At 37.4% G+C, this 26856-nt stretch overlaps 1 protein-coding gene across 1 annotated transcript in view; it reads right to left on the bottom strand.

Annotated features, from left to right (window-relative positions):
* snapc3 (small nuclear RNA activating complex, polypeptide 3) overlaps positions 1 to 26465 on the bottom strand; it is an 86970-nt gene extending 60505 nt beyond the window's left edge. The window contains exons 1-8 of the mRNA XM_079615995.1: positions 26099 to 26465; positions 25950 to 26021; positions 22734 to 22815; positions 21399 to 21503; positions 21170 to 21319; positions 20951 to 21033; positions 15156 to 15314; positions 3012 to 3119 (exon numbers count right to left, since the gene is read on the bottom strand). Of these exons, the coding sequence (XP_079472121.1) occupies positions 3012 to 3119; positions 15156 to 15314; positions 20951 to 21033; positions 21170 to 21319; positions 21399 to 21503; positions 22734 to 22815; positions 25950 to 26021; positions 26099 to 26340 (1001 nt within the window). The 5' untranslated portion in view covers positions 26341 to 26465. The remainder of the gene's footprint in view (positions 1 to 3011; positions 3120 to 15155; positions 15315 to 20950; positions 21034 to 21169; positions 21320 to 21398; positions 21504 to 22733; positions 22816 to 25949; positions 26022 to 26098) is intronic.
* Between the last annotated feature and the right edge of the window lie 391 nt (positions 26466 to 26856).

The raw sequence follows: 26856 nt of genomic DNA, 5'->3' as shown, positions 1-26856 counted from the left end.
GAACTGGGAACACCTTCCATAAATCCTGATGTACTCGTTACATCATAAGAATGGCATCTACGCTAATTTTAGTGTCTTTGTTTATCCCGAGGTTTTGCCGCAGCCTGGCGGATCCAGGCCCTATCCAGATCTGACGAAGGACCTTCGCCTGGACCCGATGACAATGCAGTGCTGAAGTGCCAACTAGCCTCTCCCTATAGAGGATCCCTTTACCACTCTACAGATAAAGCGTTGTCGGGATAATTTTGGTTTCGCGCATCTACCCCGAAGTGATACAATTCTGTCTAAAATTGTTAAGGTCAGACAAGTAGTTTAAGGCTTGGTTTGTAGGGAATTACAAACCTGCGCACATATATTCAATTGCACATAACTATAGAATTGATTCTTAACCCCCTGAGGTCGGCAAACGCGCGGGCGTTTTGCTCGTTTTTTTTTACATAGCAGCAAAATAGACCTAAAATACTCCGTCAGTTTTGGTCATACAGCCTTAAGAAATATGAAAAAATAAGCTGTTAAATGTCTACTTTTTTATGTGTCCACTTACAATCGAAATAAAACAATGTGCTTTTGTAAAATAAAGAAAGTAAACAGGGAGTGCTTTCTGCCTCTCCGTCTCCGTGAACTTTTTTTCTGAAGCACTTCTCTAAACTCAAACAAAACTCAGCGAATACTATTCACTCAGACATGAGCTATATATCTCTGTAATCATTTAAGTATGTAGTTTTAAATTATCTAATTCAAAACTAAAAGAAATATTCTTTGATTATGTAATCTATATATAAAGAGCGAGAGATCAGCCGGTCTCATTATCGTTCTGGCATCTCATTACTCTGCTAATGTGACACGCCCATCGAGAGCGCGCCGCGTGCTATTCAAACGCAGATCTGAAGCAACACATGCAAACCAGTCAACGCCCACAACAGCTGGAAAACACACTCGCTGTGAGGAATAATAATATCGTGATAATCCTGGAAATTTTACCTTAAACGTGCTGGAGTAGCCTAACAACGGATCCAGCTGCAGATCATCAGTAAGTGCTTTGTTCTAATCGCGATATGAAATGGTGTCTGTAAACCGCAAAAGACTGTTTAAATTTGAATCGCGTTTCTGTGTTTGAATGAATGAACGGCACAGACGCATGTTGTTGTTTAGCTACTACAGCTCGCGCGTGTCTGTGTGTGAATGAAACTATCTATATTGCCTACTGAGATGAGTAAAAATCGACTGAATACGTTGAAATAAAATGTCTTTGGATAAGCAACATATTAAACTGCAAATTAACATTTATGCCCTAATATATATTAGCCTATAAAAGACTGTTACAGACTAAATATGAAAGACAACATTTCGTTTTGGATAGATTATAAAGTTTTTACTGCCACATCAAAACCTAATTTACAAGGTGCAAACAAAATCTTAAAATATCAATATAAGCCTTGTCTTTAAATTATTTTTGTGTTTTATTAGTGACAAATTTGGGGAGAGGATAGCCTACATCCAAAACTTTCTGAAAATACGAATGAGAATTAACTGCACAATTACTAGAAATGTTTACCTTGGATATTATACAATTTGCAAGCATACACAGTTTGTGGAAAAATACACTTTTTTCAAGATGTTTCCAACTCTGAACCAATTCTGTAGTTATATATATATATATATATATATATATATATATATATATATATATATATATATATGTATGTGTATGTGTATGTGTGTGTGTGTGTGTGTGTGTGTGTATATATGTGTGTGTGTGTGTGTGTATATGTGTGTGTGTGTTGTCTTTGCATCTTGTGGCTCAGTGACACCTATGAATTGCTCATTAGTATGCAGCATTAGCAGGTCTTTGTCTTCAGGTGGGAATGAGGACATTATTCATGACCTTGTTGGATCATTCACGCCCCCCTGCATATTGCCTTTCCAAACAAAAAGTGTCTTACAAAATTTAAATCAATCTATTGTTTAATGCGCACGTGAGTGCCATCAGCGTTTCTCACAGGTTCGCGTTTAAAGTCTGTGTAGAGAGAACGATGTCGTCTTAGCGGCCTCTAATTTAATAACTAATGATCGTTGCGACGGAAGTGAATCAATCAAAAATATCTTTAGCTGGAAAATCTCTTTATTCAAGAACCGCTATAAAGCCAAAACAATCTCTGTTACCTTAAATTATCCGTGTATCACTGTAAAGCCGCTTTGAAACAATCTACATTGTTAAAAGCGCTATATAAATGAAGATGACGACTTAAATAAAATTAAAAAAGTCTAATTTAAGACTTTAATACTTTTAAGGATCCACAGGAACCCTGTTGGCTAGGGATGTGCCAAAATACAGTAACAAGGAAATATCACGATAATGAACATGTTCAGAACCAGCATTCATGTCAAAAGTGTAGAGGAATGACGTGGAAGAGATTGATGAATAAAATCATTACTTTTTGAGGGGTTTGCGCACAAAAGGTATTCTCGTCACTTCATAACATTAAGGTTGAACCACTGAAGTCACATGGACTATTTTAACAATGTCTTTACTACCTTTCTGGCCCTGAAAGAGGTAATTACATTGCAGTCTATGTGGGGTCAGAAACCCCTTGGATTTCATCAAAAATGTCATAATTTGTGTTCAGAAGAAGAACGACGGTCTTACGGTTTTGGAACAAATATGAGGGCGAGTAATTAATGACAAAAATTTATTTTTTGGGTGAACTAACCCTTTAAGTTGCTAACAAGCTGTTACATAAGTACTGCATCAGATGTCATGCACACAAATTCACATCCTTTTGGTAGGTGTTGTCCTTATCTAGCAACTTTATAAAAGCATGTGTTATGATAAAATACACATTTGAACATGAAAGTTATGAAAGTGTTAACAACAGAACATTAGTAATACATTTGAAAACTGCTATTGTAAAAACCCAAACAGTTTAAAAAGAAACTCAAAGAGATTTAGCCTTTCTGGATGGCCTATAAATTGACAGCACAACTGAACAGCTCTATAAGTTACGGTTTACCTGCTGATATAGAGATGACACACAGAACACTTCCGAGTCACGACTCTATGCTTGTGAGTGATGAGCGGGTAGAGCTTTATGTCCAAACAGTCATCCTGATGGACCAGTCTATCACCATATAAAAAGACAGAAAAAAAATCAAATTAACCACCGTCCACACACTTTCAAAAAATCTGTTAGCTTTTTACACTTGTAGCAACTCATAATGTAACTAGATCAAAAAATGTTTTAAGACAAACTTTGATGTTAGCTTGAGAATGCATGACTAGAAAGTTTGAAGAAGTTTTAAAAGCTTAAAGATTGAAGGTTTTGAGGGCAATACAGTCCATCAGGAAAAACAGATAGACCAGGGGTATTCAATTAAAGTGGTCCAGTCTCTATATTTCCTTCCCAGCGTAGATCCGGACTAATTTTTTTTGGAATAGTTATATATTTATACATTTCCATGTGGGCAGAAGTAGTACTTTGTAAAAAAATAAATAAAAAAAGTCTTTGTCTTGTCACAAACCTGGTTTGAAGGGTCGGAGTCATATACTGTGTGACTGACAGATAAAAAAAAAATATATATTTTCAGAATTCTCGTTTTCTGAAGCGTTTTAGTTAAAGCATTTAGTATTATTTCTTGCAGCTCACGCTACGGTTTTAAAGTTTTTATGCAGTTTTCATGCATTTTTGGACTCATGCTCATGCAGTTTTATGGACGTCGCCATCTTTGAAATTACTCTGGTCACAGTCGTTATGGTTATTGGTAAGAGAAAACAGGATGGACTCACATTGCACGTTAATACAGACAGTACTCGAGACGCTACTATAAGCTGCTGTGTGAACGGGACATTGAGACTCACACCTGTAAATAAATAATAATAATAATAAATACATTTATTTTGTATAGCGCCTTTAAAAGTTGTTTTCTCAAAGCGCTTTACAAGCAAACATAACAACAGAGAAACTACACACTTTAAATACAAAAATAAGCGCTAAAATGAAAATCAGGTAAAAGCAGTCCTAAAATAAAATGTTTTAAGAAGAGATTTAAAAGTCACTAATGTATTTGGTTCCCTGATGTCGGCCGGGAGAGAATTCCAAAGCTTGGGAGCATAGATGTGGTTCGTAAATGTGGTTGTCAATCCCCAAAACTGACAGTGTGAACAAAAATTTTTTTTCTAAATAAATGAAACATTAAAAAGAAACAAAGCTAACAACAGTTAGTGAAAATTATCAAAAATAAATACCAGACAGAGATTTGTGTAGGATTAAAGCAGGGCCAGAGCCCTGTCTACGGAGAGTCTGGCCACTCCCCATTAAGTCCCATTGTAGCGAATTTTGGGGGTGATCGCCCATGAGTGCAAAATGAATGGGAGTCTATGGAGCTAGAAGACTAAATTTGTCTCTTTCACCCGATTGCAGTTGAGAAATCTCAGATTTGATTGTAGGTTTTGCAAGTTCAACATGGGTTATCAGTGTTTCCGCTACATTCATTCAGCCGTGGTGGGCCGCCACACCAAAAATCCTCCCGCCACGGCTGCAGCTTCTCAATGAGGTCCGTCCGATATTGTGCATACTATTGTGTTATTGTTAAGCCCCACTAAAGGCATAAAAAACATTGTAAAGCACCATAAAGTTTTCGTGCACTATATTCCAAGACTTCTAAAGTCATTCGATAGCATAATGTGAGGTAAAAAATAATATTGAAGTCGTTAAGTTAAAGTTAATGAAAACTCATCTCTCCTCAGTCATTCTCCATTCATACTCAAACATCGCGTCACCTTCGGTTACGAGTAACACGATGACACTCTCCAAGATCAATGTTCTCATTATTATACTTTATTTGTAGATAAAGGTCTATGGTTTGCATAAAATTACTTTATCTTACTGTTACTGGAGTTTATTGCGTTAGTTCTGTTAGATTACAGCACTGAGCGCTCTGAATTCGAATTGTTCTTCATGCGCACTGTAGTGAAATGTAAAACTGTTAAAAGAAAAGGCTAAATAAACTGTTGCATAGATATAATACAGTAAGCATCAAATATCTCTTCGCTTTGTGCTTTTAAATAAAGTGTGCCAGTCAGAGAGACTGGTAGTTGTGAAACAGTATTTCGTGTGTTGTCTGTGTACTCTGCTAACACTTTTCAATGCGAAGCGCTGCACGCTGTGACTTCGAGTTGCTTCAAGTGCATCATTCGGCGCACGGGATGCGCATAATCGCATTGCCGCTGTAAATTGGAACCTTTCATATTATAACTAGAAAAACTATTTTTCGATTAATCGTTTTTTAAATTGTGGTTAATTCAATATCGATTCTCAAAGGCTATGAATCGATTTTCTTCCCCCATATTTATTTATATATCACCCAAAAGCCAGTATTAGTTTTCCTACACTTCATAGGCTTGCAGCCTCCATGTTATTCTAATGCAGTGAGATTTTATGTTTGTTTTATCTTAAACATAAAATAACCTGATCCTGTTTGATCAAGGCATGAGACTGTTCTGACTTTTTCAATAATCAATTTTTCATCTTGCATCAAAATCCTGTCTATTCATTGTATGCATTTGATATATGCTGTTTTAATGTACCCAAGTGTACCTAAAATAATAAGAGTTTAATATACTGGCTCTTAATTTCTTTTTATTAATTAACCACTCGTAAACTTATGTTCACTGTTCTTTTTTATAAATATAGGTTTTGTGTTAAATCTACAGTATATTCATTGAGTGGAAACGAGAATCGAAATTGAATCGAATTGAGAGCTTGCGAATTGAAATCGAATCGGAACATCTGAATCGATACCCATCCCTAATTATAATACTTAGGGGAGGTTTAAACACCTGGGGCAAGGGGGCGTGGCCCATGGGAATATCACGCATGGGCGACGCCCCCTCCCCCTGGGGAAATGGGCCTGCCACCACAGCTGGAAAAAATCCTAGAGGAAACACTGGGTTATACTGTAGGTCGAAAGTTGAATGAACGATTTCTTACAGGTTGAGTTGTTGTTGCCCAATAACACGCTAGCTTTCTGCTAATGAACGCTGATTGGTCAGTGAAGGACTGACTACGACCAGAGATACCGCTTGTTGGCATCCGAAGCAGGACCAGAATGTCTTCTAACAAATACTCTTCTAGCACGTGTATTTAACCGTGTCAGCTGTGTTGGCGATGCCTCAAGAGAAAAGCACCAAAGTGACTGAAGGATTGCCGTTAAAGCAGTATCTCTGGTCGTATGATGTGTATGACGTCATTAACATTTTAAAAGACTTTTTAAAGCAAATAAGTGACTAACACCCAGCAATGTGTAATTTCTTTGCATCTCCTTTCGAATACAACATTCAAATTATTAGACAAAAAATTATATCCTGAGAAAAGTGGATTTTGAGGGGTATAGCTCCATAGACCTCTATTCATTCTGCATTCGTCCTGTGAGCGCCCTCATATGGAACCAGAGTGGAACTGCAACCAGTTCAGAAGCCGGAAGTTTACTGAGAGTGGCAGTTCTCCCCATATTAGACATTATCTGGCAGGGCTATGTAGTTTTGGGAATTTCTTTGCTGTATTCTCGCTTTTTGCTCGCAGGTTTCTCTATAGAGCTCCCCCTACAGCTTCGGAATAGATATTTGACAACACTGTCGAAAAACTTGTTGGCGACTCTCAGATACCAGAGGCTAGTAGATCAACGACATCAAAGCAGATGGGACATTCAATCCTTCTTCATTCAATTTTTTTTTGCCGTAAAGCAATTTGTTACATCGGGAGACCTGATATCACACGATACTTCCTGAGTTGCTCGCCGGCCTAAAGTTGCAATGGTGGTTTTTCCGCTCACAGGCGATATGGGGGTGCGAGATGACCACCATTCAATCCGAAAAAAGTAATATAACCATTCCAATGACTCCGAAGCAGTTCAGTTAACCCTTTGGGGTCGGCAATCTCGACGGCGTGATCTAGGGCTGGGTGATATGGGCAAAAAAAATTATCATGATAAATTTTTTTATATCAGTCGATATCGATAATTACCACGATAAATGTCAAATCTTTAAAGTTTAAAGCCAGATTTTTGCTCCTAAGTGAAAGTTAGGAGCAAAAAGAAACCAGAGCGTTAATTGTGGTTTTAAACTACTCTTTATTGTCAAACACATCATGACAAACACTTGTCAACATTCAAATATTTGTCATTTTTCCTTAACAAAATAAATATCTTAATAGAAAAAAATTATTCTTAGTTTCTGCATGTGCTCATTTTTATTTGGTAAAATCTAATATTCCGACTGTTTGAGTTTTATTAAAATTAACAATTGGTCATCCAGCATCATGCATTTAGATCATGATAACCACAGATAAAACCATCACCTACAACAGCACCTCACTATCATGGCAAAATGTTACTTTATGGTTTCTATGGTATTTATGAAAACCAGTAGCCTAAATTCATTATTAAATACTGTAATTATAGTCCATTAGTCCTTTAATAAATTGTCTACATTAATAATATAATACAATACAATTCAATATGTATATCCCACATTTCATAGTGCAGTTAATATTACTAGGCTAACGTTACAGTAATCGGTGGTAAATGATGGGAGTGTGTAGACGGAAAAGCTTTGACTGTATCGTTGCTCACAGTGTTTCTCATGTTCGTCAGCACTGTTTCTTCTGCCTTTAAACTGGTTTAAATCACTGGGACATTTGTGTTCTTCGCTGAATTCAAGCGCTTCTCACTGGATCTCGTGATCGAGACCGATCAGAGTAAACGCGTCTGTTCTAGTGAGCTCGCGCTGTGCTGCTGTTTGGACTTTGAGCCGAGCGGATAAACGGTCCGTGTGGCGCGCGCGGTTCAAATGAGTTTCGTTCCGCTTTTGGCGCATAAACATTATCGAACATTTATCGAACTCTTGATATCGTTTTATCGAGAAAAATTATATCGCGATAAGTATCGTTATCGTTTTATCGCCCAGCCCTAGCGTGATCTACTCGTTTTTTTTCTTATCAGTGCAAAACAGAATCAAAATACTCTGTTGATGTTAACCCTCTGGGGTCGGCAATCACGCCGGCGTGATCTGCTCGCTTTTTTTCTTATCAGTGCAAAAGAGATTCAAAATACTCTGTTGGTTTTGATCTTACATTTAAGTGTTTTACATCATTCGATCCAGTTAAGTTTCTATTTTTTTTTGTGTATACTCACAATAAAAACAAAGTGTTGTGTCTTTCACCAAATAAAGAAAAATAAACATGATGCGAGTTCTGCCTTCTCTCTGTCAGTGAAGTCCATTCTGAAACACGTCCGAAAATGAACTAACTCAGCGAATACTTGTCACTCAGGAACGAGAGATTTGTCTTTATGAAGCTAGAATTCTCTTTTAAATGAAGTGATTTATATAAAAAAACACATTCTTAGTTTATGTAATCCGTTTGAAACCAAGGAGAGGCACAGTTTTTCGTTCTCCCTTCATTATTTTTAATGAGCTGAGGCCGCCACGCCCTCCGGCGCTATTCACATGGTAATAGTTTAGGTGATGTATATGCATCGCACACGCCCTCCGATCAATGCCGTGAAAACACGCAGTTTCTCGTCAGATTCACGGATAGTTCATCGCGTTTTGAGGATGGCACGCTTCTCCGGTAAAGTCGGCCTTCAGATGATTCTGGACAGCGAGGAAGAAAACTTTTGCGGGTCAAAAGTTCACAGAGACGGAGAGGCAGAAAGCTTTCTGTTTATTTTCTTTATTTTACAAAAACACAATGTTTTATTTCGATTGTAAGTGGACACATAAAAAAGTAGACATTTAACAGCTTATTTTTTCATATTTCTTGAGTCTGTATGACCAAAAATGACGGAGCGCGTTTTGCTCGTTTTTTTTTACATAGCAGCAAAATAGACCTAAAATACTCAGTCAGTTTTGGTCATACAGCCTTAAGAAATATGAAAAAATAAGCTGTTAAATGTCTACTTTTTTATGTGTCCACTTACAATCGAAATAAAACATTGTGCTTTTGTAAAATAAAGAAAGTAAACAGGGAGTGCTTTCTGCCTCTCCGTCTCCGTGAACTTTTTTTCTAAAGCACGTCTCTAAACTCAAATAAAACTCAGCGAATACTATTCACTCAGACATGAGATATATATCTCTATAATCATTTAAGTGTGTAGTTTTAAATTATCTAATTCAAAACTAAAAGAAATATTCTCTGTTTATGTAATCTATATATAAAGAGCGAGAGATCAGCCGTCCTCATTATCTTTCTGCCAGCTCATTACTCTGCTAATGTGACACGCCCATCGACAGCGCGCGCTCTTTTCAAATTCTAATCTGAAGCAACACATGCAAACCAGTCAACGCCCACAACAGCTGGAAAACACGCTCGCTGTGAGGAATAATAATATCGTAATAATCCTGGAAATTTTACCTCAAACGTGCTGGAGTAGCCGAACAACGGATCCAGCTGCAGATCATCAGTAAGTGCTTTGTTCTAATCGTGATATGAACTGGTGTCTGTAAACCGCAAAAGACTGTTTAAATTTGAATCGCTTTTCTGTGTTTGAATGAATGCACGGCGCATATATGTTGTTTACATTAATCTACAGCTCGCGCGTGTCTGTGTGTGAATGAAACTATCTATATTGCCTACTGAGATGAGTAAAAATCGACTGAATACGTTGAAATAAAATGTATTTGTATAAGCAACATATTAAACTGCAAATTAACATTTATGCCCTAATATATATTATAAAAGACCATATGAAATATGAACTGAAAAAAATACAAATATCAGGTCATGTCAAAACATCTCAAGGACCCCAAAAACACCTTAGACTCCAGAGAGTTAACTAACTAGGCCTATAGTGTAGTGCCTTTTAGAATGGTTTGCTTTGCACTAAAGGAAAGAAACCCAATACTGGAGCCCCAATGTATAATTACAGTTTTGCACAATAAATGTTCTCAAAACTACATAAAATGTTTCTTTCATTCTTTAAAAAAAAAAAAATGTTCTGAAATGGTTCTATTATAATTTATATATTTTATAAATATATTTTTAGGCCATATAGCCCATCCCTACTCAGCTCTATATTTCTTCACGCCCTGAAGAAACTTACCAATTCAAAAAATGTATGGAATCCATAGCTGATTTAAAAAACTGGATGACAATTAATCTCCTACTACTTAACTCTGAAAAAACTGAGATTCTAATCATTGGACTAAGAACTAGGGATGGCGAAAATGAAAATATTTCTTAACCGACCACTGAGCCTCATTAGACGGTTGAAACCGATTAGTTTAAAATATGCTACGCTATTTGAAATAACAGCCATTTCGAGCCGCGTCTGCAATTTCGCAACTCTGTCGCATCTCTCTGCCGCTCTGCCTCCCGCTCACACACACACCGAGGAGCTTGTATGTAATCGGAGGACAAATGGCTCCTTAGTTTCTAAATGGTTTGGGTACAAGGTGATCGCGTTGAAAATAAAGGCGTTTGTCTAGCGTTAGAAGCTCATTTGAAACATTGCCGCGGCTCATTTAAGAAAATGACAGCTCCGAACCGAAGAGACGCTGCTTTAGTTTGAGGTAGTGCTAACAATAATAAAGAAAGATGATGATCATCACCTTATCTGTTACCACTGAAATGTAGATGTAATATATTTCCATATTTAAGCACTTTATCACACAAGTTGCAACTTACATCTGTGTAATTCTTTTTGGTGAAATGGTCCCACACACTACTTTTCTTTGCACGCTTCATCCTATCATCTGCCCTGGCTCTAACCTCGAGTGTTTTAGCCTGTAGCCTTTACTTTTCGTAAACCTTGTGAGCGCGCGAACCCAAACGCTGTGACCTCGCGCCAAATGTTTTTAGTGGTTTCAGGGAACTACACTGCGACCAAAATGGTCGCATATGCGACCTTTTGAAATGCCATTGCGACCCTAATTTTTAATGGGTCGCAAATGTATCACTGATTATTTTTGTACCTACCTTATGGTTTAGGCAATATGCTATGATTTACTATGAGCATTTATTAAAACAGAAATTTGTATTTTAAGAATACGTTTCATAACGTGCTCTGAGCATTCTACACAAAGTTGGCTTCAGCCCAGCGACTTATAAAGTAATCGGGTTGATGTGCGCGTTTATATGTCACACGTTTCCCGCTGTTCGCACATAACTATTCTCCTCTATTGGTTCTGTTTTAAACGCGGCCAAAACCAGTCGTCTGTGGATGAGAATCCAAAACAATTAGTGCGACGTTGTCCTGCTTCACTTCACAGGCGCTGAGTGAAATGAGAATATTAGAATGACGGGACACTAATTTATATGACACTTTAATCAACAGGAAGAACAGCTCGTTCCGCGCGTCATACGTCATTGTACATGCGCAGTCCTTTCAGTTTCGGTTTTCAATCCGATCAAGTGTTGTTGACATGTTCTCTCGATCGCATTACACAAGGAATAAACCACCCCTTTCAATCCGATCGAAATTGCATTCAGATCGAGCACAATCCAATCGATTAAGGTGTTTACATGAAGATTTTTTTAATGTCAGATTGAGACGTCAATACGATTATAAGTGTCCACGTAAACGCAGCTTCATGTAAATTGAAGCTTCACAATGACAGTATGAAGCAGGCGAAAAGTATAGACAGGTACATATCCCGTGACGCAGCAGCACTCCCCACTGCATTTCGGCGTCAAGCAAACCGAGCAAGTGAGGAATCTGAATTGATAATTAAGTTCAATGTAGCTTATAATATAGCCTTATTTGTGGCTTATTATATTTCACTTAATTGTGAAGTGGACATGCATTGTTTTGTTTTTTTTGTATCTTTAATACCGAATAGTCAATAGCTGCTGAAAATCTATTATTATATTATTTTATTGATTATATTTATTTTAAGAGTTCCGGAGTCTGCCCATCTGTGCCAACCATAGCATGTTAAAATCCAAAAGAAATTAATTTTGCACATTATTGTCTTGTGTACTGTATTTTCTATTGCAGTAAATCTATCCAAACCAATGTTAAAGAAAACAAGGTGGCATGTGGTTTAAAAGATGGCAAGTAAAATAAAAAGCACATCTGTATGCAATACAGTTTCATTATTGTTCATTATTATCCAGAGCGGCTTACTATAAATAATTTGTGCGACCAAATCATGTTTTTGCGCCAGTAACTGAAAAAGTTAGTAGCGCAAGTGCCACCAGTGGAAAAGGTTAGTGTAGTTCCCTGGGTTTATTAAGTACAAACAGGCGAATTATGAAAAATTGAGTGTGAGGGATTTGTTCACTTCACACAAAAATATATTGAAATGAGATGGCTAACTGTAGTAGCGTTTAGTCCACTGTCTGTAATAGCCTAATTTATAGATCACTTTTTTTTTTAACCGACTACCGACAACTTTGATAGGTTAACATCCCTACTAAGAACCTCATGTAATAACCTAGAATAGTGTCTAACACTTGATGGCTGCTCTGTCAAGTCTTCGTCGTCAGTTAGAAACCTGAGTGTGCTCTTTGATACTGTGATATTTGAAAGTCATGTTTCTAGTATCTGTAAAACCACATTCTTCCATCTTAAAAATATATCTAAAATAAATGATGTCATATGCTCTCAATGACAAATGCGGAACAATTAATTCATGCGTTCATGACATCAATGCTAGATTTTTGTAATGCTCCTATGTCCCAGAATGCAGCAGATAGAGTTCTTACCAGAACCAGGAAGTATGACCATATTAGCCCGGTTCTTTCAACTCTGAATTGGCTCGCTATTAAATATCGTATACAGGGTCCGAAATTAACTTTTTGGCTCACCTGCCACAGGGACTGGTAGATGAAAATATCCACCAGCCAAGCATATTTTTTACCGGCCAAAATAATAAACAGCCTTTTTGTGTCACATACACTCTTAGAAGAAAAGGTTCTATATAGAACCTTAAAAGGTTCTATAGGCGCTTCGAATTTGGAACCCCTAAAAGGTTCTATATACAGAACCCTTTTTAAGGGTTTTTAACCAAAAGGGTTGTTTCTTGTCATTATAGAACCTTTTTAGCATAAAAGGTTCTTTGGAGTTGAGTAAAGAACCCTATGGTTCTATATAGAACCCCAATGAACCCTTTTTTTCTAAGAGTGTAGAACCTTTTAGGGGTTCCAAATACGAAGCGCCTATAGAACCTTTTCTTCTAAGAGTGTATACATAAATGTCAGTACATTTAATTGAGATAATAAGGTATTATGTTGAATACAAACATAAAAAATTGTCCAGAGCAAAATTTGAAATGTAAGCTATAATATAAGCTATAACACTCTCAATCTCTCTCTCTCTCTCTCCCTCTCGTTTTTATGATGAAAGGAATGGCTACTGTTCATTTGCACATACATTTCTGTCATTTTCAATCTGAAGCTATTGCCTGCAACATTGAAAACTCCGGTCTCTTGTGTTTAGCGCGAAAGCTCACGTGATTGCCGCCGGACAGTCGTGCCGTGTACCAGCTGCTTTGACGCGATCATCAGTTTAGCTGACTCGTAACGTGCGTGCAATATCTCACGACCTCCCGAGTGTCCGAACATTTTATTTTATTATTTACTTGCTAAACGGAAAATCTACCAGCATTTGGCGGGTGTTAATTTCGGATGCTGAAGACAGCGCTTAGGAGACGGTGAAGCCTACTTTCGCCTGTCTCCACTGAGAGAGGGAGAGAGCGCGCGCGCGACCGGGGCTCTCTCTCTCTCTGCTCGTTCTTCAGTTAAACATGCGCCCTGTCACACGCGCAGCAGTTCGTCTACATTCGGCTACTCACCGATCAGATAATATAGCGGGACAAACATTTTATTAAAAACATTTTATTAAATTACTATTTTGAACATTCACCCGCCAGTGTGGCGGATAGCCTTTTGAGATTTACTCGCCAAATGGAAAATCTACCCGCATTTGGCGCTTGGCGGGTGTTAATTTCGGACCCTGATCGTATACATTTTAAAATATTGCTGATTACTTACAAAGCACTAAATGGTTTAGCTCCCCAGTACTTGAACGAGCTCTTAACGCATTATAGTCCTCCACGTCTATTGCGATCTCAAAATTCCGGCCAGTTGATAATACCTAGAATATCAAAATTGACTGCTGGCGGTAGATCCTTTTCCTATTTGGAACAGTCTTCCTAACATTGTCCGGGAAGCAGACACACTCTGTCAGTTTAAACCTAGACTAAAAACACATCTCTTTGACCTAGCATACACATAACACATTATCAATTTCTATAATTCAATGTTAGGCTGCATAGATTAGGTCAGCTGGAACCGGGAACACTTCGCATAAATCCTGATGTACTCTTTATATCATAAGAAGGATGCCGTCTACGCTAATATTAGTCTCTCTGTTTATCCCGAGGTTTACTACAGTCCGCTGGATCCACGCCGTATCCAGACCTGATGAATGACCTGAGCCTGGACATGACGACAACGCAGTCCTGAAGTGTCAACTAGTCTCTCCCATATAAAGGCCTCCTTCCCTTCCCTTTACCTCTGTACAGACAAAACGTAATTTGCGCAGAGATGATATCTTAAAAAAATTGTTTAAAATAATAAAAATAGTATAATTTTTTTATTACTCAACACCTGCACCTTGGAACCTATTTCAAGGTTTGCGTTCTCGAGCCACCAGGCACTGATGTCGTGCAAATGAGCAGGCTGGAGCGGATTAAGGGTTATAAATAACTTTAGCTGGACAATAACTTTATTCTAGAGCTGCTGTAAAGCCAAAACAATCTGTTACTTTAATTTCCTGTTTATCACTGTAAAGCTGCTTTGAAACAATCTATATTGTTAAAAGCGCTATATAAATGAAGGTGACTTGTCTTGAGATTTTAAACGTACTGTGAGGGATTGTTTTATTTTTTTTACAATATGACAATGCTTTTGGTGAGTTTATAATATAATACATGTATTCATAATTCAATTAAAAAATAGTTATTAATAGCTCAATATTTTATTGTTTTGAGAAATTGATTACATTATGTGCAGTTACTATGCTTTGTAATTATATTATGGGTTGCTACAACACCAATTTCCGATTCTTTTGGAAGTAGAACAAAATCTTTTAGAAGCTTTGGAAAGAAATGTGTATTAAGTCTTGAAAAAATGAGCATGAAATGAAAAAGGGCTGACCTGACGTCAGTGAGGATAACAACATGCTCACAATCACCCTGGTGATTGTATAAATATGGAAACCCAACTTTCATCTTCAGGTCATAGAACGACGTGTCCTCCATCTTAGCAGTCTTGAAATCTGGGAAGTCTCTGGTTCTGGCCCATTCTTGTGTGGTCCTTCAGCAAAGACACACATTTTAAATTGGATGAAATAAGACGGGGGGAAATGAAGCGGTGACTAAAGTATAATAAAAAATAAAGGAGAAATTATAGCTGAAAAGCATCATAAACAGTCCACACAATGAATAGACCAAATTTTAAAACTAAGAATTTTGCCCTCTGCTGTCTGCATCCATTCAAATATGGTTCCTGGAGGCCCAGATTCCACATGGTATTAAAATGAGTTTTTGGTTAAGTTGTCAGTGCTAAACTTAGGTGGAAACGGGGTCAAAAATATTTCAATCACTGAAACTACTTCAATCTGATTGTATTTTGAGCACAGGATTTAAAAGTGATCTAAGGTTGATATAATAGGGGAGGTTCTTGCCAAAATCCAATTACAAGTAATTAAGGGAGACACATTTCATAAGAGGTGGAAACAGGGCCTTTGGACTCAATGTGAATGAAATGTCAATGAACTTATGATAAAGCAAGACCAAACGTCAACCTTAACATGTTGCTTTTAAAAGCACCATAAACGTTTTGTTTTTATTGTGTTGGAGCTTGATAGTCCAAATGTTCTTTAAATACAATGTGGATTTGGAAAAATGGACTGTATACAATCTAAACCCCATGATGACAAAGGAAAAACCTAAATTGTAGTAACACTGCACATTTTTTTAAAAGAAAAAGCTGAAAAATCACATTGGCTTAAGTATTCAGACCGGTAACTCAGTACTTCGTTGAACCTTTGGCAGTGATTATTGGCTAAAGTTAATCAGTTAAATGGGTTAAACGGTTTAAAAAGAAATGTTTAAAAACGCTTTCTGTATGGTAAAAAAATATGCAATAGGCTACATATAAAATTGTTTTTTTGAGAGAAAAACAAACATAGTTTGCGTACAAGTCACATTTACATGAATGTAAATAGAGCAACATTTTTACAAACATTATAAGCACTATGAACATAGCTATAAGCTATTTTAGTTCCCCTTATTCCACAATAAATGCTTTCAATTTAACAGCATTCCGAATAGAACAAGAATGAAAAATATAGTAGCTAGCTATAGCCTATAAGGGTCAAGCCAAAACAAATTAATTTAAAGCGAAACCGGAGTTGGGCTCACATAGACAACCTCACTCATTTGGCACAAATCAAAAGGTTTCCATAAATGCGATGCATCTGGATGGGAACTTATTATGCAATTAGGCTTTTTTCTTCACTCTTGCTACAATATAAAAATAAAACATCACCCTTCTTAAGTTTAGATCACGCTGAACGGCACAGATTGTACAACGGACTGATGGGCAAGAGCGATCGAGTACTCGAGTACTCGTTCATGACAGTGACGATCGATCATGAAAACGGTGATCGCCCTGACTTTAAAAAATATATTCTTCTTTTTTCTGATTGGTTATTGCCGCATTTGGGCCGGTTCCTGAGATCTGATTGGTTACCGTTAGAGAGCACGCCTTCCAGACCGACAAAATAAAGTGAAACTGGATTTGAAAATGCAGACTGCAGTGATGTTCACAAATAGAAGACGTGTTTAATTGAGTTTAATAACCAGCTAGCAAAACACTGCAGTTTACCGACAGTACATTCACTCTTCAGTCTCAGCTCCATTGCAAGATGGTCATATTCCTTTTTCAAAATCATTGATAATAATGCAGCAGTTTTCATTTGTTCTCCTTTTTTTTTACAGTAAACCATACTCGGTTACTAACGTAACCTCGGTTCTCTCTAGAAGAGGGAACGAGTATTTGCATAAGTTACTTGTGCTACTTATGCTTATGCTACTTATGCAGGGCGGCAGTGGCTCAGTGGTTCATGTAGATTGTCTACAAACCGGAAGGTTGGTGGTTAAATCCCCGGTTCCACCTGACCAAGTGTCGAGGTGTCATTGAGCAAGACACCTAACCCCAGCTGCTCCCGACGAGCTGGATCGCCTTGCATGGCTGACACCGCCGTCGGTGTATGAATGAGTGAGTGAATGGGTGAATGTGAGGCAATATTGTAAAGCGCTTTGGTGGCCATTGGGTCTGTGAAAGCGCTATATAAATGCAGTCCATTTACCATTTTACGGGTAAAGTAATCTTTTCTCGAGATATGAAGCCAAAAAATAATAAGGTAGAATAACAAGAATATCAATCCTCATAGTACAGCTCAACCAGGGGAGCTGGGATAAACGTGAGAGTAGCCTGCGCATGAACGAAATCAGGACAGCACATACTCATAAGTTAGACTGATAAAAGTCTAGCCTGCAAGGCAGGGACTTCTATGTTATAGAACCTGACAAACGTAGAGGGGGAGACCCAGCCTGCCGCCATACCAGGGCCGGATTAAGAGTTCAGAGGCCCCTGGGCATAATGACTTTGTAACATTTTCATGACGGACACGCCACGCCATGCACATGCCCCGCCCCCCCCTGATTACTAGAGTACTCAGTTTTGAGACCTGTTGATGATCGAAATGAGAAATTGACAAAAATGTCCATCCCTAAAAGTGAGAAGTGTAACTTGTCATATGTTAGGATGACTATTTTATTTTTATAATTAACAGGCTGTGATTAGGCTGTCGTGGTGAAGGAATTTCCCATGCGATAATTTGGAGTGGCTCAATATGCGGTATTATCGCCATTTATTTATTCATTTGTTGCTATATAAATAAGCGCTGCCAGCAATTTATGCTCGAGTGAGAAAACGCGCTGCGCTTGACAGACGTTTCAGAAACACAAAGATAACGTTTGATAAGTTTCTAACAGCACTTTGCGTTTTCTGTTCTTAAACATGTCTCCCTCAACGAAACGTAAAGGAAGTATATTTAAATTATTTTTGAAATAATTTCTAAATAATTTTGCTATCAGATAAATTATCTCGGATCACGCGGGGTCCAGCAGAGTTTACCTGCGTCGTGAATGCAGTGATAGACAGCTGCCTTTCCTCATTCGACTGCTGTTTGGATTTCATGTGATTTCTCATTGTGGTAATGATATTATAATTCAGATTAATTCATTTGATCAAAAGTAATTCCATTTTGTAAGATCATTTAGTAACAATTTTCAACTGGTAATTCCAAACTTCGCGAGGCAGACAACAACATTATGTGATAAAATACAAACAACTTGTTAACACGCGCCAGCCAGTGTATTTAATTATAACTGCGAGTTTGTGCTTGGGATTTATCATGGATTCACTGCATTTATGGCTAGCAAAGCAACGTAGTAAAATGTTTTGAATATTTACAGATTGAATATTCGAAAAGTTGAATATCCGTGCACACCCCTATATTATACTAGCAAGAATGCAATGTTTTCGAATATCCACACGATCTCAAATGTGACATGATTTTATACAACAGTTTAACAAACAAAAGGGTAATATTAATTGATGTTAATTTATAAACACAGTATTGTCTTTTTTGCCCCATTTTGCAACAAAATAATAGTTACAACAAAAGCCACAGCAAAATTGCAGCACAAAAATCTGTGGCTTTGAACAAAACGTGAAAGTCAATGATTCAATGACCCATTCATTAATACAGCCACTTGCTTCATTACTGAATGAATGACTCACTCATAAAGACAGAGATTTACCGCCACCTACTGGCGATTTTAATTTAAAGTTTAAAAGTATCACTTCATTTTTACCATTTTTAGTCGCGTTTCCACCGCGGGAACTTTCCCCAGGAACTAGGAACTTTGGGCTGGTACTCTGTGTGTTTACACCGCAGGAACCAGGATCTAAATGAAGTTCTGGGTAAATATTTCCCCCTCCGAAAGTCCCTGCTGGCGAGGTAGTACTTTTTCAAAGTTCAGGAACTTTCGGGGGCGGGACTTGTGCGCTGAACATGCTGATTGGTTGTGTTCACGCCGCATTTTGACTGGAGGACTCCACGCAGCTTTCTATTTTAACCGGCATTTTTAAAAAATCTATTGCGGTTCGTGGCTTCATGCATTAAGAGTTGTTTGTCTGCAAATATGGAATTTAATATTTTTTTTTTTTTAAAACCCAGCTGGACCGACGACGAGGTTCAGGCTTTATTAAGCGTATTTGTGTAACAGGAAATTTTCTGCACGTTCGTCCCAGCCATCTCACTGTCAATGTCCGCAATACATCACAAACACAACTACAGCACAGTTTGAATCTCCTCCATACTTATTATGAATGTGGCGCTCAAAACTGATTACTGTCCGTCGCAGACTGGGAGGAGCAGTCGCGCGCAGTTTATAATATCAGTGCTCGTCTCTTTTCTGCCGTTTTGTTAATTACCTCGTTAGTAAACCACTACAGCACAGTTTGAATCTCCTCCATACTTATTATAAATGTGGCGCTCAAAACTGATAACAAAACCGTCCAGACTGCAGTCGTGCGCAGTTTATAATCTTCCCGGTACTTTAGACCGCGGTGTAAACGCAGAAAGCAACCGGTCTGGGGCAAAAAAAGTTCCTGGGAAAAAAGTTCCTGGGACAAATTGTTCCGGGTAATTTCGGTGGAAACGCGGCTATTGATTATTTCTCTATTGAACTTTTTTTATTTAAAGCATTTTTCATTAAAAAAAATGCACTGGACAAATCGATTTAAGGGGACAAATATCGTCTCTTAATGAAAAAGATGTGACTGAGGTCTAAGTGGAAAAGAGGGGGTACGCAAAAGGATGTTAGGTCTGCCACTTGAATTGGTCTACAGAGAAAAATTTGACTATTGTATGACTATTATGTAAATAATGACTATTTTTGTCTAAAGACTACATATAAAATAGCTACCAAAATGAATGTTGGTAACTGCAGTTTGACAAAGTAATGACTAAAAGTTGACAAAAATGCAAATACTTTATCGATTTAGCAGACTTTAAGTATACCAATTTAGTATACTAAAAGTACAATTGCTTGATATTTATATTAAGCACATACATATTTTTATGTATTTGTAGTATACTTAGCATAAAATAAATGTATTTTAAATACATTTTAGTATATTTATTTTTCACTAGGGTAGACCTATCCAGTCAATTTAATTTGCCTCAGGTAGACTTAAATCAAAGTGTAAAAAGATTCTCAAATGTTGAAAGATCCAGAGAAATGGGATCCAACTGAGCATCATAACAAAGGTTCTGAAAATGTCCATCAATGTGATTTTTCAGTTTTGCCTTTTTAATAAATGTGCTTAACTCATCACAAATCTAGCCTTGTCATAATACTAAGTAATGGAGTGTTGATTCATCTGAAAATAAAGTATTTCAGCATAAGGCTATAAAATCAAAAGTGTGTGTGTGGGGGGGGGGGAATCTGACACTTTCAGAAAACGCTCTATATGTAAATTAATGATTTTAAAAACATTATGGTCAATATTTATGACAAAATGTAATCAATGGTTAGTGAACAAATGTGACGCTTTGAAAAAGCACAAGTCTTGTGATATTTGGTTTGCTATTTGGAGAAGAGTATGACTGAAGAGTGTTTTAAATGTTTCTGAAGAGTTTCTGTATTTCATATCTGGAGCTTTTCTGTTCTGTCTTTAGTAACTTGTCTTGTAAGACTCTTGGATTTAGTGCAATATCAGAATAAAAATATCTAAATGCTACCTTATATATTAATATAGTAAGATTAAACATTAGTATTTAATATAGTATTAACCTACACATTAGTTCTTACATGCTGATGTCTTGACATTCAGGGAACCGTGCGTCATTGAAGAATGTTCCATTGAAGAAAAAGAAAGCAGACTTGTAATGATCCTAAGAAAAATAAACAAACAAACAAACAATCACTTTTTAGCTGTATGGTTGCTATCTTTGCCAATGTCAGTTTGGCCCTGCTCAAATGTGGTTTATATTGAGTGTTTTTATGACATCCTGTGTGTTTGTTTCTAACCTTGCTGATGAACTGTGGTACCATGTCTGGAGTGTTGCTGAACTCTCCAAACACCTGCAGGTCACTGACGCAGCAAATCGCATCTCTAAGATCACTCAGCCTCTGAGACCCCAACACATGCAGAGTCTGATATGCCCTCACATACTTAAACTGGCACAAAAAATAAACATTCATTCATTGGAGAAGCTTATTGAGAACTTATATTTGTGTTTATATGTTACATACATACCCGCTGAAACAGAATGGGATACATAATATTAAAGGTCAATATGATTTCTCCTTCAGGGATCAGGTCTCTGGGGTTATCAGGCTTCTTACCCACAGATATCATCTCCTGCATGAATAAGACATGGATTAAAGCCTGGGACACACCAAGCCGATGGTCAACCATCGGGCAATGCAGGGTTGTTTTTGAGCATTGGTCAGCTTAGTTTTTGCAGTGCGTTCCACGCGGTTGGCTCTAGTTGGACGCCATCAGCTGTTTTTTGGACAATTCTGCATATCGAATCGGTGGCGAAGCTCATCCATAAGAAAGAGATCACTTCAGTTGGCTGTTCAGCTTAGCGAATCTGCACACGTATAGGCGGTTTTTGAAACATACATTCATGCATACTTTTTGAAACATCTCGCGGCACGGATGTAGCGTACCTAATACAAATGAAATATCTCCAGTTGATTAGCAAAATATTAATTTAGTTTGTTTGTTAATGAGAGATGATCTGGTGCTGGAATGTGTTTGAATTCATGCTAAGCATTTGTTGCTACTGTTCTGGAACAGTGTTGTTTAACCACTGTTTTTTGTGTCCTCTTTTGGAAGGCCAAACAAAGAAGTTTCGCAATGAAAAACACAGCGTCTCCACGACATAGCGGCGCCGGCGGCAACAATAATACAGCAAGAATAAAAGTTACTCCTTTCTTTGCGTATACATTTGGGTGGCGTTATGAAACTCTTGCCCCAACATACTGACATAGATTTGTGGGGGCGTGTTTGAATTAAGCATTTTAGAAAGGCGTGGCGGAGCCTTAACTTTTACAAAGAATATCTCTTTAGGTTTGAGACTTTGTAACTCTGCAGATCTTATACATGCACAAACAACTACATAACACACGAAAGAAAAAGGAAAACAAGAAATCGCATCATATGACCCCTTTAAACTTAAATTAAACTCAATGTAGGCCTGCTATTGAAATTGATTTCTGGACATTGTAATGTTATTTTTCTCTGCAATTGTTATTGTACATATCTGATACAGCATTGGATTAGCTCTTATCCACAGTTCTAGCCCTTCCAGGTTCCATTTTTAAATGCAGAATAAATACTACTGACACCTGCTCGTATGGGAGAGTTATGTCCTCTCACGCAGGAGCAAAGCGTACAAGTTGGCTGTCGATGTAGTCAGTGAGGTGTGTTCAAGCGCAACTTTTTAGCCCCGACACAGGCAATGCGAGGCAACGCCACTGTCGGCTTTCTTCAGCGTAGTACTTTTGTCGGTTTGGTGTGTCCCTGACTTGTAAATGTCATATTCAGATGGTGTGTGTAAAGGATTAATCACACTGAACATACCATTTCATTGGCATAGACTTCATGTCGGTCAACAGTGTCTCTGGTCAGTGTCTCTTTATAATCTTGTCTCCTCTTGCGTAATCTGAAGAAACAGCATACTTGATATTTCCAGCAAGTTTAATCAAATCAAATTAAATTCAGCAGTAGACAGTTTGCAGTTTGAAATTCAGATTTCTAATACTATGCAGTGTTATTTTACATTTTATTATTTGATTGAATTTCTTATGTAAGCCATATTACTTTGATGAAAACAGTAATGTTAGTATACATTCATGAAATTAAAGCACTATTTCATTCATATCTTTTTTTATTGTATATTTATTGTATTTATTTGACCATTTCTTTGTACTTTGTTTCTTTGTTCTTGGTGCATCTTATCTTATGCATATAAAAAAAAAAATGCCTGCATTGAACATTTACAAATAGAATAGTTTTGTTCAAATATCGCTATTTCTGTTTGATATTTTACATTTCAGATTATAAAGTAATGTTTTTAGCGTTCAAGTACCGGATTGATAAGCAGTATCGGTAGTTATAACCTCATTTAATGTTGTGCTTCTTTGAATAAAATGCCTAATTTGCAAATATCTGAAAAATGCTGACTTTAGAATAGCTATTTATCCATAATTTGTTGAAATGACATTAGGTTAGGTTACCATCAGTAAACAATCGTCTATAAACTGAGAAAGTTTAGTAGACTGATTTTAGTATTTGAGGTATAAATGATGATTATTGAATTTCCAGCAGGAGATTCCTGCCCGACCTGTAAATGAGTTACACACCTTTTGTCTTTAACCCTCTGGGGTCGGCAAACGCGCAGGCGCGTTTTGCTCTTTTTTTTTTTACATAGCAGCTAAATAGACTTAAAATACTCTGTCATTTTTGGTCATACAGACTTAAGAAATATGAAAAAATAAGCTGTTAAATGTCTACTTTTTTTATGTGTCCACTTACAATCGAAATAAAATGTGCGGGGGGCGTGGCGTGTCCGTCATGAAAATGTTAGGAAATGTTACATGTAAGACTGCTACGAAAATGAATGTTGACAAATAAAAATATGACATTAAAGATGAAAACATGAACGTATGACTAGAAAAAATAACACTATGATGCATCAATGTTTTCGAAAAATAATCTAAAAGGAATAGCTGCTTGAGGTAAAGCTATATATTTTAGTTAACACAGTTCGCTACATATGCGGTTAGCTAGCTCTGACTACCAGTAATAATAGTAAACGCTCTGACCATCCAATCAAAGGGCGTGCAAATGCTTATGTTATTGTATGCCTGCTAGATGGCCCCGGTGCAGTCAACTCGAAATCTGATTGGCTGATTATCTGATTGGTTAAAGCAACAGTTTCATTGCCATTCATTTTAAGCTACAGGCACTATCGATTCTGAAGGCCCCGGGGCAGATATATTTGACCCTGGCAACACATGATGTCTGAAATATGATTGGATAAAAGCGCTAAAATAAATATACACTACTAGAAGCAGCGCAACCAAGAAAAAAGCTATGAAATTAAGAGCATGGACTATTGGGAATAATTTAATACTCATTCATAAAAAATATATATTAAAGTGCAAGTCAGTGATTCTAATAGTGTTTAGGCCAGCAGAGAAGGTCTTGCTGGCCCTGACGGCCCACCACTGATATATATATATATATATATATATATATATATATTAGGGGTGTAACGGTACGTGTATTCGTACCGAACCGTTTCGGTACAGGGCTTTCGGTTCGGTGCACGTGTGTACCGAATGACTGAATGCAATATTTTGTGTGCGGAACATAGGTACATTTTCGTGTTTCCACACGAACATATTAAGTGGCGGAAGTCTCCGCGTTCAGCGCAAATCCCGCCCTGCAGCTGATTCTAAAGTTTTACCAGTGTTTTCATAGACAGTATATAAACGAGTGTTTTACCCGTCGTCACTGTAACCTAAACCAATGAAATAGACTGCAGGGCGAAAAAAAGCTTTTCCGCTCTGCGTGCGCCGCCGCACTCTCCGTTCCGTGTGTGTGTGTGTGTGTGTGTGTGTGTGTGTGTGTGTGTGTGTGTGTCGGCCCGCTGCGCTCTCTGCTCAATGTTCGAGTCCGTGTTTGCGCTGCGCGTTCTGCTCTGTCGTTAACGGCCCAAACACTCCAATCATGTACCGATCACGCACTGGAAAAGCAAAGTCCGCTCAAATAAGGTGAAATTTCTCAGTAGTACACTTCTATTTGCTGAGCTGGTATAGTTATATATATTTGAGGAATTGCAATTTATAACAGCAAATTGTGCAATTAATTAGTTCATTTTTTTATCGATTCCCAGCCTTAATTTTTAAATATGAGCAGGCCTACAAGCTGGGATTGGTAATGCTGCACTGTAATCATAGTTATTTATTTATATTTTTCATTATATTTTATTATGTGATATTGGTTTGAGACTGAGAGTATTTTATTTAGTGGAGAACTTTGCAGCAGTATTTTATTTCTTATTCTTTTTTTATTTTCTATATATGTTATTATATTTTATTAAAAAGTGTTTAAAAAAGTGTAAACAAACTGTTAAAAAAAAGTTTATAGTAATAAACAACCTGCAGTTTAATGTTTGCATTTCTTTCCCTTACTGTACCGAAAATAAACCGAACCGTGACTTTAAAACCGAGGTACGTACCGAACCGTGATTTTTGTGTACCGTTACACCCCTAATATATATATATATATATATATATATGTGTGTGTGTGTGTGTGTGTGTGTGTGTGTGTGTGTGTGTGTGTGTGTGTGTGTGTGTGTGTGTGTGTGTGTGTGTGTGTGAAACAAAAATAACCATTAAGAATACAGCGTTAAAGTACCGAATTGATATCAGTTGAATATAACCTCAATGATACACATGTGAACAGAGATTTGATGATGATTCATGTAGGCTACAGTCAGATGTTCTGTCTCAAATCGTTTATTGCTGTTTCTGTGTCAGAAAATCAGTGACTAAAGGTCCACTTCACATTGTTTCTCTTAGTAAGATAAAATTAACTATAAAATTAAGAGTCGTGAAAAAAAAAAGATTTCGCATCGGATGACCGCGTCTACTGAATTCACAAATCATGAAGAATGACATGTGAACTATTTGCATGTCTATGACAGCGCACTGCATTTGTATATCCATATCTGGATTTCAAACCACAAACTATCTTTACTGCGGTCTGGGACCGGAGACTTTAACTTACTTCAGTGTGGATAGATGAGGATCTGATGGCACATTGTCTGCGTCTTCATGTCCACTTCTCAGGGAATCAACACTGAGAAGACAGTAACGTTATATGTCATAAAATAAATACAACTGAAATAAAATAGCCTACTAATCTTTCTATTATACCTGCAGATGATTTTGAGTTCCTCCAATGTCTTGGGCTCAATGCCCATCTCTTCAATGAACTCCACATCCTCAATCTCTGGGGCTGAGTTACAGTATGAATACACCTTCGGATTTAACACATCCAGCCATAAATCTCTAAACGTGCCGATATGAAACTCGTTTGAGTTTACGTTAATGAATTCATATGCAGGCACGTTTTCAAGTTGCTTTTCTTCGTGCATCAAACTACTTCTTGCCGCCATAACAAAAACGACATCTCAAAGGACCTTCTTCTGTGGTGGCTGCTGCTTCTTCTTCTTCTTGTATTGATGGCGATTAACTCTTTAGGAGCATTATCGCCACCTACTGTACTGAGGTAGACCCTAGATATGAAGGTAAATGAGTAGCAAAACTCGAGAGCACGTAGATGTGAATTTGAGAACTTGTACAATAAATATTTGTACTTGCATGCTCAAATTTACACTCACAGCTCTGATGTGAAAACCTGTAAAATAAAAATCTGAAGTTGAATGTTGAAATTTGTACTCGCAGAGAATAGTCACAAACCTGTATTCTGAATTTGAAGCTGCAGACAAGTAGTCACAGATGTGTAAAATGCCATTCACAAAAATACAATGACTGACACAAACGTGTAATATATATTTGCACTTCTTCTAACATTCATATTCCCAGTACAACCTCAAATAGGCACTTGCAACTCCTCAAATCTGTCACTACAAGTTCAAATTTCGCGCCTTGACTTTTGCTACTCTTTTCGC

Source organism: Phoxinus phoxinus, assembly GCF_949152265.1.
Source record: "Phoxinus phoxinus genome assembly, chromosome: 6".
NCBI classification, from domain to species: Eukaryota; Metazoa; Chordata; class Actinopteri; order Cypriniformes; family Leuciscidae; genus Phoxinus; species Phoxinus phoxinus.
This window is presented reverse-complemented; position numbering and strand designations above follow the sequence as displayed.